This window comes from Phymastichus coffea, unplaced genomic scaffold, assembly GCF_024137745.1.
Source record: "Phymastichus coffea isolate CEN01 unplaced genomic scaffold, Cenicafe_Pcof_1.1 PCOF00211, whole genome shotgun sequence".
In the NCBI taxonomy this organism is placed as follows: Eukaryota; Metazoa; Arthropoda; class Insecta; order Hymenoptera; family Eulophidae; genus Phymastichus; species Phymastichus coffea.
In genome coordinates this window covers 86,242-103,687 of record NW_026707022.1, presented here as the reverse complement: position 1 = coordinate 103,687, position 17,446 = coordinate 86,242, and the positions used below count along the sequence as shown (strand labels likewise).

Genomic DNA, 17,446 nt, shown 5'->3' with positions numbered 1-17,446 from the left:
ATCCACTGTAAGAATAAATTTTCTCAATTGCTCTGATTGCCTATTCATTGTGAGGTATCTCGCATGCACACTAATTAGTTACAATTACTTAGTGGCATAAATTTATTGCACGCATCCATGTGCACAGCTTTCAATATTAATTCTTTCGCACATTGTTACGTTCTAATCTGAATATCCAAATGGTTTGTCGACTCTTTGTGATTGTATTGGAAAAGGTGGGTCAGTTAAAAAAGAAAACATTTTTAATTTGTGTATTGCGAAAATTTGTTGTAATCAAAACCATCAGAAGGCTTTATACAATATTAATCTACGTATCTATCGTTTAAACGCAAGCTCATCAGTGTTTGTAATGTATATGCGAACTTCCGCTTTTCACACCTTGCCGAATAATTTATTTACAACGTTTGTAGTTCACAACGAGAACTATTTCATGCTCTCGTGATATTCAGCGATTTTTAACTTTCACTTCGATTTGAATATCCGTTAACTGCGATGTAAAATTAAATAAAATAAATTATTTTGATAATAGAAAAATATAAGCTGAAAAAAATATTTTTTTCAAATGTTTTGTGATTTAAATCCGCTATGATGGAAAATTAATCAGAAAAATTATTTTGATAAAAAGGAAATAAAAATCGATAAAAAAATATCTTTTTCAAGCAAACGTTTTATGTATTGGAAATAAATGTTTTTATCATACATCAGAGAGAATATCTACAAAAATCTATCTTTTAACGTTTCACAAAGCACAATTCTCTTTTTATTACTTATACTAAAAACTCATTTCTTATAAGAACTATGCAACTAATTACTGGTTTATTTAGATTTTGGATGGGTTAATCGCACTTATTTTATTACGGGTTGTGTATCCGTCAATTTGCTCAATCATAAAATTCTAACACCAATAATTTTCTAAGTACATTCCCATAGTCAATCAGAAATAATGTGCTTTCTATCCGTGATACTATTCATGATAAATATAAGTATAATCAAAATTTTTTTCATCCCATTTTCAAGGTGAAAAGCGTTTGTCACGCTGTGATGGTAAGGAAAAAAAATCTATACGCGTACAGCGTTCGAAAAGAGTGCGGATCAGTCGGAATTTTTCCGGGAGCGATCTCGCCTTATAAGGTAAAAAAGAGCCGAGCCGAGGGAACGTTCAACGTTCCATAGCCATGAGCACACTATCAAGTCCGCTCCTTGGCGTATTAAATTCCTTAATTAACTGCCTGTTTAATGACATTAATTAGACTGTGAAACTAACCGCCGCGGCATCTACATAACATAATTCTTCCGATCTTCATCGTGTTCTTTACACATTCTTTTGGCAGTCAACAAATCACACAAAAAATCAATACATTAATTCAATGTATGAAATTTCATTCAAATTCGATGAAACGCCATGCAAATCGATTGTTGTATAGTACAACAAATATTAAAAAATTGATAAAAGTGAAAAACTTTAAAAAGACAAATCAATCCCGAATCGGTATTTTTTCTGACAGATGAACAATAAAATACATTTATGCTCTTTTACTTTTAAATTTTTGTGCGTCGATATTAGTTTTAAAGTACATTTGAATATACTTAATTCACACCATTTCAGTCTAATTTGTTGGAACTGGTAAGCGTCCTGCCAACATTTGTTTTCTCTCTTCTTCTTTAAGCCTAGTATTTTTGTCATATTTATTTATAATATAACTAAATCTAAGTCATATATTCAACATGCCCATATTCACACGTAAATCAAATTGATTTTTTTTATCCAAGCGATGTAAATGCAGAATCATTCAATTTGAATCAATTTTTCGATACCGATTTCATTCAATACCCATTTCAGTATTCAAAAACCAAGTATATCACTGTTCAATCATCAATCTCAATACAAGGTATATCCTCGAAAAGTACGGACTCAGAGGATGACGTTGAGGATGAGGACGAGGATGAGGTCGGGTGAAGGCAGTCGCTTATCAGCGGCCCCACTGCTCTCGACTATTTGTCCCAAAGGCCGATTTCCTTCATCTTCGTCTGGAAGTACTTCTCTAGCGAGTTGGCACACGAGTAATACTCTGTATCTGGTCCGTTATACAATCGACAATTGGTAAAGATTCGCGTCATGTCGGCAATGAACAAACGACGCGTGACGTAATATCGTGACTTTAGGCGCTCTGTCATTGTTTTGAGATCTGGAATAATATTGATTATTATACGTTTTATTAGTAATTCATTGCATTTAAACGATGTATACTTATTATATTATTAATGAATATGTTATAGTGGTAATAAACTCACCCATTGGATACTTAATGTGGTCATAATAATCAGGCACTTCATTCTTATCAACAGGCTTCAAAAATGGCCAGGCAGTACCATGATTCTTCACGCTAGTTAAAACGCTCTTTAACGCATTGTGCAGCGAATCAGTAACATCAAGACATGCCTCCATAGGTTCCGAACTTTGCGATCCTTTTGCGACACCTCTCGTCCTCGTCTGAGCATAATTCTTCCAGCCAGTTTCACGAATTCCGGGAATCGCCTCCACAGGAATACCACGTACGCCTTCTTTAAAACACGTCAGACCAGGATGAACTTTTTGAATTTCTTGCTGACGTTGGTAGATCAACTGCTTAACGATTTCGCGTTGCTTGCGTACTACTGTAGTGAATTCCGTGTAGACTATCTTTGGATTTAACTCGCAGTGCATCAGCATTGCACCCTCGTAGTCCTTAATATAACCCTGAGTGATTGAATATTAAATCCAACTATTATAAATTCCATTTAAATTCCAAATATTTTATAAAATATCAAAGATTCCGTAGATCAGAATTTTCACCTGATACGTTGTACGCGGTAACTTAATTTCTTTGCTAAAGCCTTGCTTCTTGAAGTAGCCAATAGCAAATTGATCGGCAAACGTGAGAAAGTGCAGAATGTTATGTTTAATATGATAATCTTTGAGCATATTCATCAGATGAGTGCCGTATCCTTTGACCTGCTGCTCGGACGTCATGGCGCAGAATACGATTTCGGTGAAACCCTGGCAACCGAACATACGGAAGCAAATGCCACCAATAGGTCTGCCGTCTTTGATCAAAGCAAGAGTTTTGTGTTTTCTGTAAAATAAGTATATTATTTTTTTTAGTTTGAAGCAATGTGGAGATAAATTAATTTAAAAGTAATATGTACGGATCAAAGACTAGTTGTGAAATGTACTCCATTGGCATTCTGGTGAGCTGATGACTAAAAACATTATGAAGACCTATCAGCCAAAGCATCGTTTGTTTTGACACTGGTTGTGTCAAACTATTGCCAATAATGTGGAACTCGATAATTCCACGAGCTTCCTCCATTTTTGGAGTTTCATCTCTTGGTGCATTAGGTGGAAATATCGCGTCCAATCCAAACATGTAGTTAGGATCTTTGATAGTTGCTATAATTTTCGTTACAGTCTCTTCTGACAGGTCCTCAAAAACTTCTTCGGTCTTTCTTCGTTTCGCGTCGTTTCGCATTTCCGTGTGTACTCTTTTACCCTGCAATTTCTTCATACCTGGACTAAGATTAATCGTTGTAAAATTGTCTCTATCATTTGGCATGACTGTAACTTTTTCGAATTCACCTCCTGTTCGGCGATTCTGATTCATTTTCGTTTCTACAGATGTTTGCAAATGTGGAGGAAGAATATGCTTGTATTCTGGATCCCAAATAGGAGAACTTTCTGTATAAATTTCAACTTCAAGCATTGAAAGAAATCTAAAATATGTTATATATACATTAATTGAACAATATTAAATATCAAATATTTTTTATTGTATGAAATATTAAATTATGTACATACTTGGGAAAGTGGTTTAACACCAGAACCCTCTTTTCAGCTGACATTCTTTCTTTTTCATTGTGACATTTGTCCATAAGCTGCTTGCATACTGATTTGAAAACTGCTTGTAATAAAGTTCTGCCAAACACAAGTGTTGTGTCAAAGTGAGGCAATGAATCACAAAATGCAGGGACATGGCAGAATACCAGCCATCTAGTATAATTGATCTTATAAGCAGCTGCTTCATCTTGACTAACAAGTATTTTTCGAGCACTTGGACTTTCAAAATTCCAATGATTCAAACAATGTAGAAACATTTTTGCCAGATCATACATTGATTGCCATTCTCGTTGACCCAGATGTGTAAATTTGTGAACGACAAAGTTTGTCACTGCTTTTGATATACTAGGCTTCTCAAAAGGTGGTTGTCCTAATGGTCCTTCCACTGATGGCTTTGTCATACCTAATATACTTTTTCTCAACAGCTTAAACAGATAATAATACACTCTTTTTGTATCTGGATCCTCTTCTCTGTGCATACCCATAAAAATGTTATCAACATCTACCACCATTCCTAATAAATTATTTATAGTGTCTTCACTTAAAGACATCAAATGAGAAATATGATTCTCCAAGGTATGATCACAACTTCTACATGGATCACTAAATGTAGCAATTGGTTGTGCTTCACTTTTGGGAGATTTAGCTAGTGTTTGGGTACTTTTCCAACCACTACACTTGCAATCTTTTTCCTGGCACTGACTGTAGTTAGCCAGTTTCAGTAATTTTTTTAGTTGTGATAAATTGAAAACTTGCTGTTTCCGCTGTTGAATTCGTTGAAGATTATTTTGCCTGCTGGCTTGATCTGGTCTTGGAGTGTTATTTGTTTCTACATTATTACTTGTTCCTTGCATTGAGTTTGTTATTGGTTGTCCTGTATTTTCTGTTGAGACATTTGAAACAGGTTCTTCTCCCGACATCTTAACAATTTCTAAAATTAATTATGTAAATAATCTAAAGTAATTATTATACAATATTAGGATCACAATACCTAAAAAGTTTACAAAATGCAAATAGGCCGTACTAATATTACACTAAATTGTCAAGTTCTACACAAGCATCTTGAAAAATATAATCATAACAATAGTCATAAAAATGTAATTATCAATGAAAAAACTAATTGTAAGAATAAGACTTATTCATGCATTACAGGAAAACTTTAAAAAAGGTTATAATTAAAATGAAAAAGTTAAGCATTATTATAAAAGAAAAGATAACATACCTCTAATTACATGAAAACTGATTTTAACCTTTTATTTGACTAATAAAACTTTAATTCAGTTACATACGCTTGATAGTTGTATAAATAACTACAATAAATGATGATCAACAATCAATATCAACCTTCTCTGCGCATAAGCCGAATCTGCCCAGAACCATAAACTTAAACTTATCAACCAAACCAATGAATATAGAAAATTAAGATAGACTCAGTGTACCCAAGAGTAGCGTGTAATGTATACATACAATATGTATGCATTTGTTGCTCAGCAGCGATGAGCATTCGGTCACCCATCCCAAACTTCTTTTTCTCCTATTCGTAACGCATCTAGGTCTGTTGTACACTTGTGGCTGTTCTATCATTATACCGTGTCCGAATTCCGCGTTTCAAATTAGTTTTGTTACAAAGAGGGAAAATAAGAAAATTCTCAATTATACAATATATATAGCTATTGTTTGGTCATCAGCATATTAAATTGATGTTAGCCTCGGGAAGTACTGATTATATATTTTCAAGTACAATTCGATATGTAGCCCAGTAGTAAAAGTAAAAGTCCAAAGAAAGAGGTATTGTAATAAATATAATTTATATTTTCATACTATTTTTTGAAGAATTAAGAAAAATATGTAAACATGTCGTCATAAATTGTCAAATCTTAATTATTATTTATTTTATCTTAATTATTGTTTATTCTTATTTGAGCTCTGTAAGTCCATAGGTCATATGGTAAATTTAATAAATTATAATTCTTGTTTGAATAATTTTAAATTCTTTAATTATAGCTAGACAATGTATAAAGCGTAATGCTGAATTAAAATTTCTAGAGCAAATTGAACAGAATATAAAGAGTTGACGTTGTCATTGTTATCGTCAGCAGTAAATTTTTACAGTTCAGCATTTGGTTCAGACCTGTAATATCTATATTAAAAAAGAATTAAAAACAATAAATATCAATCTAAAAAATTTTAATAGTTTAGTTTAGTTTATTTATTTACAACTTATATATATGTTACATTTGTAATGTAAAACATTTAAAAAATTTTAATAATTAAACATACTTTGACACTGTTTCACAATTACTGTCAACATTTTCAGTGTTAGACTCTGTTTGGACCGAAGTCAACTCTTTACATTCTGTTCAATTTGCTCTGGAAATTTCAATTTGATATTAGGCTCTAGATATAATTATCTTATATTTATTGACTCATTTATTGTCAGCTGTTCTAGCTATTCTATATAATAAATATAAATTCTATATAATAAAGAATTTAAAATGATTCAAACAAGAATTATAATTTACTAAATTTACCATATGACCTATGGACTTACAGAGCTCAAATAAGAATAAACTAATTAGGATTTGACAATTTATGACATAGTTTACATTTTTCTTAATTCTTCAAAAAATAGTATGAAAATATAAATTATATTTATTACAATACCTCTTTTTTTGGATTTTTACTTTTACTACTAGGCTACATATCGAATTGTACTTGAAAATATATAATCAGTACTTCCCGAGGCTAACATCAATTTAATATGCTGATGACCAAACAATAGTTATATATATTGTATAATTGAAAATTTTCTTATTTTCCCTCTTTACAACAAAACTAATTTGAAACGCGGAATTCGGACACGGTATAATGATAGAATAGCCACAAGTGTACAACACACCTAGATGCGTTACGAATAGGAGAAAAAGAAGTTTGGGATGGGTGACTGCGAATACTCATATCGCTGTTTGCTCTCCTTTTTTTTGTTTGTTTTTACCTTATATTTTGATGGTAAGAAAGAAATTTTTCTTGTTTTTATGATATCTTCGTGTATTCACTTAAGATACGCTTTGATGCATTAGTATAATTTTTTTATGATTAAATGTCATCCACCACGCATTAATTTAATTCAGAAAATAGAACGCGATTTCTTTTCCCTTTAGGCGTGCGCGATTTGCAATGCAAAGTATATATTTAATGATTTTCCATAAAAAAAAATAATTAAATTGAAAATCATCCATAGATCCTTAAACAGCTTATAACATTTCTAAAATTCAACGACTATTGACCTACAATTACAATATCCAAATAACATAGTCCGATAACTTTTATGGAAATGTTTAATAATAAATCTATGAGAAAACGTACATTTGAAGCTTACACTATTTGATAATTACATAGCTTTTTAGAAAAATTAGTCATAAATGTATCATTAATAATTATGTACAAAATATGAATCTTTTTTTTAACAAATCAAGTAAAGAGTAAATTTACTTAATTAATTGTGACTTGATTTGATAACTTTTTTTCTTGGAAATAATATAAAATAAAAAGTTAGGTACATTGTTGTACTTATTTACATTTTCTATTTTTCGTCTTCCTCGGAGCTCCGACATCTATACGTAGGCGAAATAAGGAGAGAAATCACGGCCATTCAGACGTGTACAATGGTGAAAAAAATTAAAACATAATATCTTATTGTAGTTATAACGGTAATATAGTAAATTTATGTTTTTATCATTGCTTGGATCCAGCGCAATCAAGGATACATCAACAAACAATTAGTTTTTTATTTTGATAACCCCGGCAGACGTTAGATGTTTACTATCCGACTTCCGTGTCTCATAACAAATTCATGAAATGATAATACATATCAACAAAAAATTATTTATTCTTATATATATATATAAATTATTACATCGCTATTAGCATAATTCATTGTTTTACTCCATTCAAAAATATGCAGTTGTGCGCCACACATTTCGGCCATATTGAAATACTAGCCATACACAGCATGCAAGAAAGGGCAAAGATCTCTCGATACGATCAACTCATCGGTGGTCGCCACGTCTCCACGTCAACGCCAGTATACCTTTCTTGAGAGAACTTTTTTCCTATCGATGGCAGCGGTTTCACGTTTAGATCCCCCGCTCTTGTACTAATCTCTCAACTAATATACGTGAACCACCTACTACTGATATCCTGTCAAACAAAATCTCATCAAAATGGTAAGCGTGTAGCTTGTTCAAGGGGTTAGTCGGCTTTTAAATTTTATTATGCATTTTACAACAATCGGCGAATCTTAACTTAACATATACAAGTGATTATACCTGACTATCCTATACATCATGTGCAAGTCCTACCTTCTGCTTCATTATTTATCATTACTTTTTTTCTGAATTAAATTAATTCTCCAGCTGTTTGAATTTGGTGACGTTGCGAGAATATATTAAAAGATCTACCTTGAATTATTGACACATGAAATAGTTTTTATTGATAGAATTTAAAATACAAATCTTTACAATTTAGTTATACAATTTAAAGAATCAATCATTGATTTACTATTTTTTTTCCAGCCACTGGGACTAGACATCAAGCGTAAGCTCACAGCTCGCTCAGATAGGGTTAAATGTGTTGACCTCCATCCAACAGAGCCATGGATGCTATGTTCTCTATACCAAGGGAATGTCAATATTTGGAATCATGACACACAAACACTTGTCAAGACTTTTGAAGTCTGTGATCTTCCTGTCAGATCTGCAAAATTTGTTCCAAGGAAGAACTGGGTTGTCTCTGGTTCAGATGATATGCAGATCAGAATTTTCAATTATAATACACTAGAGCGAATTCACTCTTTTGAAGCACATAGTGATTATATCAGATGTATCATAGTTCATCCGACTCAACCATTCATTTTAACTAGTAGTGGTATGTATTTATATATTATTGATAACAGTAAAAATTGGAGAGTAAAAATTTGTTTTGTTATATTAATGGTAGAGTGATACAAGCAGTTTTGATAATTCAAATATCATATCTTGAATGATTTAATTAATGTTTAAAATTAATTACAGATGATATGCTTATAAAACTTTGGAATTGGGAAAAGTCTTGGCTGTGCCAACAAGTTTTCGAAGGCCACACTCACTACGTCATGCAAATTGTATTTAATCCCAAGGATAATAACACATTTGCAAGTGCATCTCTAGATAGAACCCTAAAAGTCTGGCAATTGGGATCTTCAACAGCAAATTTTACCTTGGATGGTCATGAGAAGGGTGTAAATTGCGTTGATTACTATCATGGTGGTGACAAGCCTTATCTCATTTCTGGTGCTGATGATCGTTACGTTAAAATTTGGGATTATCAGAACAAAACATGTGTTCAGACATTGGAAGGACACTCAGAAAATATTACAGCTGTCTGCTTTCATCCTGAATTGCCAATTGTTCTGACTGGATCAGAGGATGGCACTGTAAGGATTTGGCATGCTGGTACATATAGGCTTGAGACTCGTCTCAACTATGGGTTTGAAAGAGTTTGGACAATTACATCTACAAAAGGTTCCAATAATGTAGCTATTGGTTATGATGAAGGTAGTGTCATGGTAAAAGTTGGTCGTGAGGAACCAGCTGTGTCTATGGATTCTCTTGGTATAATCATCTTATATGCAATAACCTTTGTGTTTCACTCTAAAGATCATTATGATTAAAAAATTTTTTGTTTAGGTGGTAAAATTGTATGGGCAAAACACAGTGAAATTCAGCAAGTCAACTTGAAAGCACTTGGAGAAGAAGCTCAGGATGGTGAAAAGTTGCCATTAACTGTCAAAGATATGGGTGCTTGTGAGATCTATCCACAAACAATTCAGCACAATCCTAATGGAAGATTCGTGGTAGTTTGTGGTGATGGAGAATATATTATTTATACATCTATGGCCTTGAGAAACAAAGCTTTTGGACAGGCTTTTGAGTTTGTTTGGGCTGCAGATTCAAGCCAGTATGCTGTCAGGGAAAGCGGTACCACTGTCAAAGTTTTTAAAAACTTCAAAGAGAAGAAGAGCTTCAGGCCTGATTTTGGATGCGATAGTAAGTTTCAGAATTATTGTAGTTTTTTTAAGTTTCTGAATCAACATATTTAATACTACTACACTAATATGTATTGATCTTTCTTCTTAGGTATTTTCGGTGGCCATCTCCTTGGAATTTACTCGAGCTCTGGTCTTTCGTTTTACGACTGGGATACGTTCAAATTAGTGCGACGCATCGATATTCAACCGACCCATGTTTACTGGGCTGAAAATGCCTCGCTTTTAGCATTAGCTACAGCCGACCAGTATTTCATTCTGAAGTACCAGGCTGAGGCCATCCAGAATGCCGGTGAAAATGCTGAGGATGTTGAAGACGCATTCGAGGTAATTACTAAAATTCAACCAAACCCCGCCTACAATTCGTTACAATAATTATTATTTTTCAGATGATAGCCGAAATGAGCGAAGTTGTAAAAACTGGTCTTTGGGTTGGTGACTGTTTTATCTACACGAATAGCGTCAATCGTGTAAATTATTTCGTCGGGGGAGAGGTCGTAACAGTTTCGCACTTGGACAGACCGATGTACTTGCTTGGATACGTACCCAAAGATAACAGATTGTATCTATGTGACAAAGAGTTGTCTGTAGTATCTTATTCCCTTTTGCTATCGGTATTAGAATATCAGACGGCCGTTATGCGCAAAGATTTTGACACGGCAAACAAAGTTTTGCCAACTGTTCCCAAAGAGCATCGGACTCGAGTTGCTCATTTCTTAGAGAAACAGGTATTACAAAGCTTTCGTATTAACAAAAAAAAATCAATTCAATGTCTACTAACATTCATGAATTTTCCTAGGGTTTCAAAAAACAAGCTCTTGCAGTGTCAACCGATCCAGAGCATAGATTTGAATTGGCGTTATCCCTTGGAGATCTTGAAATCGCTAATGAACTGGCTAAGGAAGCAAGTAGCCAACAAAAATGGCGACAGCTTGCTGCCTTAGCTACGCAACAAGGTAAACTCGAACTCGCTCAAGAGTGTCTGCACAAAGCTGAAGACTACGCCGGTCTGCTGCTTCTTGCTACTAGTACTGGAAACGCTGATATGGTTGAAAAACTAGGTATCTGTCTGAAAATTACGTAATAGAATATTTGAAAACATTTTTTAATTCCTTCTTAACTAATTTCACAATGAAAATTTAATTAGCCTTGTCATCGGATCAGTCAGGCAAGAACAACATTTCCTTTCTATCATTTTTCATACTTGGTGACGTCGACAAGTGTCTGGAGATTTTGATAAAAACCGATCGTATACCCGAGGCTGCCTTTTTTGCCAGAACATATGCACCTAGCAAGATTTCATCTATTGTAGCATTATGGAAGGAAAAGCTATCGGCAGTTAGTGAAAAAGCAGGTCAAAGTTTAGCTGATCCCGAGAAATATGAGAACTTATTCCCTGGATACAGAGAATCTTTAGAAATTGAAAAGTTCATGAGGGAGCAAAATAAGAAGAGGATTCCAGCTTCAGAATATCCTACATTGACAGTAAATTTATTATTATATTTTCATTTTTCATAGATCTTATGAATTGGCCTTTTTATTTTGAATCGGTAAATGTAAATTTGTCTTTATTATCTGTAAAAAAATAGAATTTTCCACTTTTCAATGAAGAGAAATTTTATGATTTTGCCATTGAGAAAGATAAAAAGCGCATTAATATGATTGTTAATTATTTATTAAAAAATAATATTTATTCTAAATCGGAAGTAAAATGTGGTTCAAGTTATATTCTTAATACTTAATCCCTTCAAATTTATAGCCAAATATTAAGCGAAACGCTAAGGAAGAATGGTTAGCAGCGACGGGAGGTGCAAGTACCAGCAGTCAAGCTGAAGTGTTACAATCTACAGAGCACCCAACAGCATCAAACGATGATTTGTCATCGGTGGCGCTAAATGACGTTGATATCAATAAGTCAACGTCAGTAGCAGCACCAGTAGCAGCACCAGTAGCGCCAACAAAAACGAGTACCTCGAGACCACTTACAGTCGATGACGATGACCTTGATCTCGACTTAGAAATCGATGAAAATATAGATACAAGTGTAAGTATTTAATAGTTGAATTTGTTGTTGCGCGTGTGGTTGATAGCTGTTTTGTGTGTTGGTAATTTAAAAGATGTCTGTTTTCAAAGAAAATGAACAATCGTTTGTTTCATAAAATTATTTACTATTTCAATTGTATTAAAGATGGTGTGCTTTAAAAAGAATCGTCAAATCGAAAAAAAAAAATTAGTAATAAACTCACACTCAAATTAACAACATTTGCAAAATATCACATTATGTTAATCATTCGCACATTATCTATAAAAGTAAACATCTGTCACTAAACTGAAGCATAAAAAGCGCTTAAGCGACAAAATAATACGAGAACTGGCTCATGAATCACTTTCGGCTGACTATCGATATGACTTTATATTGTTGCATGTTTGCTGGCTTTGCAGCCTGTGCCACGGAGCGGCTAAATGTAAGTCCGAAACTCGAGGCATTAAAGCACACACGTGCACGTTGCACCCGCCTTCAGCGCAAAATAAGAGAAGAGAGAGAAAACGAAAGAGCACTTTTGCGCGCTCCGAGAGTGTTGCACGCGTAACGAGAGACGTCAAAACAGGCGAAGCGAGAGCTAATTGCGAGCGCACGTTCGATTTCTCTTTCTCTCTCCTTTAGTTTCAATAGATTTTTTTCTTCCTTGTTCGAAAGTATGACGTTGGTATTCTTTAATGTAGATAAATTCGCGAAAAATGATTAAAGTTAATATTGTATCGACAATTAACTTGATTGCGTAAATAAGAGTATTTCTAAAAATTAATATTATACAGAGAGAAACGTATAATGCACAGAGAGAATGAATGGCCTGAGGCTAAAAGAAGAGTTGGATTAATTGGCTAATGGCTCTAAGTTTCAAAATACAAATATAGGAAATCCTATACGGATATCTTGTTACCATCTCTTGATTTTAGGGGATGCATGTATCATATCGTAGAGTATTTCACCATTACTGTACGTTCGAAATATTTATTCTATTTTCATAATTAATTGTATTAACTGTTAAGCTGAATTCAACATTTGATTTTTTTTTATTTCTCGTGAGATATATATTTACAATTCGTATTTTTTAAACGTGGGTTGTAACCTAAAGTCATTCCAGGCTCAAAACTTTGAACAATTTAATATTTATTTTATTCCTCTCATCAACTAGTAGATTACTAATATTTATACCTATAGAAATGCCATGGCACTGTTCAATTAATTATTCAGCACTGTAGTTGTTAAAATTGCAGAATCAATAAAACATTAACGTGTTACGAAGTCGCGTTTAAAGCAAAAAGCCATAAATCACTCGACAAGTTCAGTAGTTGTGTATCCAGTTTTCAAAAGGTATTTTTTCAATTTACAAACATTCTCCCCGTTCGTGCGAATTTTAAAGTCAACCGTAAACACAACGAGCTTGCTGAAATATTATTGAAAAATTTCTGGTTCAATTTAGAAAACAATCTCTCTCTTTTTGTTTGACAATTTTCTCGACAAATTGTCGAACTCTTTTAAATAGATGTCTAATTTGTAAAGGAAATAAATAATATCTTTAATTTTAATTTTCAGGATGTAAATTTTGATGATGATCTTCTGGACGAATGATAAACAGATGAACTAATACACACCAAAATCTACTACTTGCCCATCCTGTGATACAAGTGGAGTATTGTATCGCGCGGATGGTTTTGTATAGTACACGACATTAAAGAAAGAAAAGTGATTTAAGCGGTGAATAATTCTCGTCACTATAATACGAGAATAGTATCGCAAATATTGTTTTATTGAATATGTATGGAAAAAATCGTAAAACTATTTCTTCATGCTCTTTGAACTTTTGTGTTTGTGTCACAATACTTGCGTAATTTCTTTTTTTAATTGACCTATTCCTCAGAGTGTTGCACAGTATGCATGATAAATATGACTAAACAATACTTTGCAAGCACGAGATTTATTACTTTAAATGAATGAATAAATATAATGGTCATATGCATATTATTATTAGTATTATTATTATTATTATTATTATTATTATTATTATTATTATTATTATTATTATAAATGGGGGTGTTCGAGACTTATTTTTTCTTGAGGCCATCCGCCATGAGAAAAAAAGAACAAGTTTTTCATTCCATGATGTCAGATAAACACATACACACTACTGTCCTGCACTATTGCTTTTTAATCTACTTATTTCTCAATTCTATAGCTTTCTTTTATTTTTCTTCTTAGTGTACTGTAGTAATATTTGATGCGATTTTCTATACCATTGTATGTGTAATTATAGGATAATATTATTTTTGTTTGGATATTTGATTTTCAAAAATGTAGAACATAGTAGACTATAGTGATTTTTATCAATCATATTCTTGTTATTTTAATAAAATTTTCAATGTATTATTATTTTCGTTTCATTTTTTGTCATTATTGTTTTCCAAAATTTTCAAAATCTTTTTAACAATTTTTAATATTTTCCTTAAAAATTTTGTATTAGAATTTTAACAAAACAATTTAGAGGTAAAAAGGATGTGCATTATTCGTAGAGGAAAGAATAAAACTTCTGTAATAATTTTTTTCATGTAATAAGATATACACTAAACTATAAAAATTTATGGCTTTTTGTTTTAAACGTGACTTTGCAACACGTTAACGTTTTATTGATTTCTTGATAAATAATACACATTCTATAATAAAAATCCTACAATAAAGATTTCAATTTTCCTAAGTGCAATCGGATACAGTAGTGCTTTAATTAGACTTTGTTATTTTCAAAAAGTTACAAAAATTAAAAATCATAATTTTATAAAATACGAAATTTCTTTAATAACTTTTTCCGCATAAGATACACTAAAATGCTATAAATCAAAGTTATAATCATTTTGTATTAGGTAATTGAATTTATAATTATAAGTACAAATTACTATTACGTATCAACACTTGTTTAACAAAGTTTTGCAAAGTTATTATTAATTAGTAAATGGGTCATCAGCTCAAGTTAAAGTGTCTCATTAATTGAACCATTTTACAAATCAATTTCTAGAGTATTATTAGCGCTTTTATCGAATTTTATTTTTGTTCTTTTGGTTTAAATTTACAGATACATTAATATAAAAAAAGTAACAAAGAGTTTATTTTACCTACATTAAAGTACAAATGATGCTGCTACTTAGTCGAAGTAAACTGCGCATCCGAAAAAGAGATAACGTAGGAGCTGGTGGGTTAGTTAAAATCATTTAATAATCATCGTCATCGAATTATAGTTTAACATCTACACAATAATTCAAGCTCTTGAGGACTATGTATCGTGACGCATGGTCTGGTCTGTATTTGAGAAAACCAGACATTTAACCTGAGGAGCTATAATACGTGACGAAAAGCAAAATACACGAACTATCGCTGCTACGCGCAAAAATATACAAAGAAAAATGAAAGCGAAATTTATAAGTAGACAGACTCACGTTCAACAAACTTTGTTAAGTAAATTAATAAATATTCGCTTTGTGTGGTGATTTGAGTTGTGAAATTGACCCGAAGAGATTCACAAATGATGCTATGATTACGTATGCAGCAAAACCAATGTTACAAAATGCTACATTTTTCGCATAAGTGATACGTTCAAGCGAAGTATAAAATTGTGTTTTGTATTTCATTAAAAATTGTAGAATCACTCATATGTAAAATATTTGTAAAATCATGATGTCAATAATTCAGAAACAATATTTTTTCCGTTTACACTTAAAAAAAAACCGAATATTTTAATCTCAATCGACATACCCGAAAATCGCTAACATCTGCCTTCGCAATCCACTTTCGTCTCTCCTTCTCCCTAAAAAGAAAAAAAATAGAAAAATAGAAAGTAAGGTCGCGCTCACGTTAGCGGCGCCACGCAAAAATAGAAACGCCCCCATTAAGCGTGTAACACCCGGCAACAGATTGGCCGCGTCATTCTCTCTCTCTCTCTCTCTCTCTCTCTCTCTCTCTCTCTCTCTCTCTCTCTCGCATGCGCGACACTTTTTTTCATTCCTCGCTCAACAAAATCGCTACTGCTGCGACGCGAATAGATATGCGTGCTCGCGTTAAACTTTTTTTAAGACTCATGTTAACTTGTTTTTGCACCGCCTCGCACACTAATCACCCTTTCTTTTTTTTTCTCTTGTCGTGGTTTCTTGTTTTCGAAGAAAAAACTATATGAATGGGCAATTCGCAGGAAGTTTGGTTCTTTTTTCGAGGAGACGATCATGAAAAGCGTTTGTGATTATTTATGCAATATTTATTGCGATACAATGTTTAATGTATGTAGTTTGATCTAATCGATAGGTTGATGAGATAAATAAGTTTGTTAGCAGCTTGCGAAGATAACTTAGAACTTTTGTTAAACTTTCTATGCAATAGTTTGAACCATGCTTGTTAATTCCGTTACATATAACTGTAGAAGATCATTTGCGTTTTCTATTAAATTTTGTTATCTAAATGCAATAATATGTCACGTTCATTGGCCATTCGTGTAAGTTTAAATAAATATATTATTTTTAATGATGAAATAAGGAATACAATACTCAACTTAATTCCGAAAGAATATATTTTAGGTAGGAATTCAGTCCACGCACATTAAAAACATGTAAATAATATTTATCGTCAGTATCCGCTAATTTAGAATTTTCAAGCAAAGTTCAATAACATTCAAATCTTATCTTCGACAATAGTAATGTAATATTACAAAAAGAACGCGATAACTATATCTGATCAACTGTCAGATCGATCACTTGTTCTATTCTTTCAACTATTCCCTTTCGTCGTTGATAATGTCAACGTGAAACCAATTGTCTAATGATTGTAAAGGCAAACTTAATTCTTGATTTCTAATCCATTTTGCTTGTTCGTGCTTATGAAATTTACGTATGAAAATACTATAATTTTTTTTAAATTTTGTTATAACACGTACTTTACTTAATGAGATTGATTTATTTTTGAAAAAAATTACAGCAAAAAGGTTGGATTCGTTGCATATTGATGTACTAATTGTACACGATTTTACATGAATTTAAACTTTTTTAACATATTGCTTTTTTAATTCAATATAAAATATAAAATAATATTTGTTAGAAACAAAGGTAATATCGATCTTATCAACTTTTAATAAAAAATTCTTTGAAAGATATTTGGCCTAAATTATTCCACATAAAATATTGCTGTTAGGAACAAATTAATAAGTGAAAGAATCGTATGTTTAAGATTCTATACATTATTAAAAAATCGTCAATGTAAGATTATATCGTGCAGAATATTTTATGCCAATTAATTGGTTATTAATTTTTCTGTAGAAAAATATCATGTTAAATATATTTCAATTTTAAGAAAATAGAATTTAATGCTTAAATTCACTAGCATTATATTAAATTAATCAAATAAAAACATTCGTGTTAAATCAAAGCATGTAGAATGGATACCTGTACGAAAC

The 17,446-nt window shown here is 32.2% G+C and overlaps 2 protein-coding genes across 5 annotated transcripts; one reads left to right on the top strand and one right to left on the bottom strand.

Moving 5' to 3' along the window:
- Positions 1 to 259: 259 nt before the first annotated feature.
- Positions 260 to 5,442, bottom strand: LOC131674093 (histone acetyltransferase KAT2A). 3 transcript variants are annotated; one of them, XM_058952600.1, is made up of 8 exons: positions 5,342 to 5,442; positions 5,219 to 5,263; positions 5,097 to 5,135; positions 3,836 to 4,805; positions 3,187 to 3,750; positions 2,834 to 3,113; positions 2,293 to 2,737; positions 260 to 2,186 (listed from the first exon to the last, which is right to left on the bottom strand). In XM_058952600.1, the coding sequence occupies exons 4-8, from the start codon at positions 4,792 to 4,794 to the stop codon at positions 1,993 to 1,995; spliced, it is 2,442 nt and encodes an 813-aa protein (XP_058808583.1). In that variant the 5' UTR covers positions 4,795 to 4,805; positions 5,097 to 5,135; positions 5,219 to 5,263; positions 5,342 to 5,442; the 3' UTR covers positions 260 to 1,992. The 3 variants fall into 3 exon arrangements, with proteins under 3 accessions (XP_058808583.1, XP_058808582.1, XP_058808585.1); XM_058952599.1 differs by lacking the exon at positions 5,342 to 5,442 and having other exon boundaries at positions 5,097 to 5,245; XM_058952602.1 differs by lacking the exon at positions 5,342 to 5,442 and having other exon boundaries at positions 3,836 to 4,794; positions 5,097 to 5,245.
- A 1,315-nt stretch (positions 5,443 to 6,757) lies between these two features.
- Positions 6,758 to 14,346, top strand: LOC131674083 (coatomer subunit beta'). 2 transcript variants are annotated; one of them, XM_058952585.1, is made up of 12 exons: positions 6,758 to 6,883; positions 7,839 to 8,100; positions 8,449 to 8,800; positions 8,947 to 9,525; positions 9,601 to 9,960; positions 10,051 to 10,286; positions 10,349 to 10,687; positions 10,759 to 11,020; positions 11,107 to 11,444; positions 11,719 to 12,003; positions 12,402 to 12,424; positions 13,558 to 14,346. In XM_058952585.1, exons 2-11 carry the CDS (start codon positions 8,098 to 8,100, stop codon positions 12,420 to 12,422), a joined length of 2,775 nt encoding a protein of 924 aa, XP_058808568.1. In that variant the 5' UTR covers positions 6,758 to 6,883; positions 7,839 to 8,097; the 3' UTR covers positions 12,423 to 12,424; positions 13,558 to 14,346. The 2 variants fall into 2 exon arrangements, with proteins under 2 accessions (XP_058808568.1, XP_058808567.1); XM_058952584.1 differs by lacking the exon at positions 12,402 to 12,424 and having other exon boundaries at positions 13,558 to 14,345.
- The last annotated feature ends 3,100 nt before the right edge of the window (positions 14,347 to 17,446 follow it).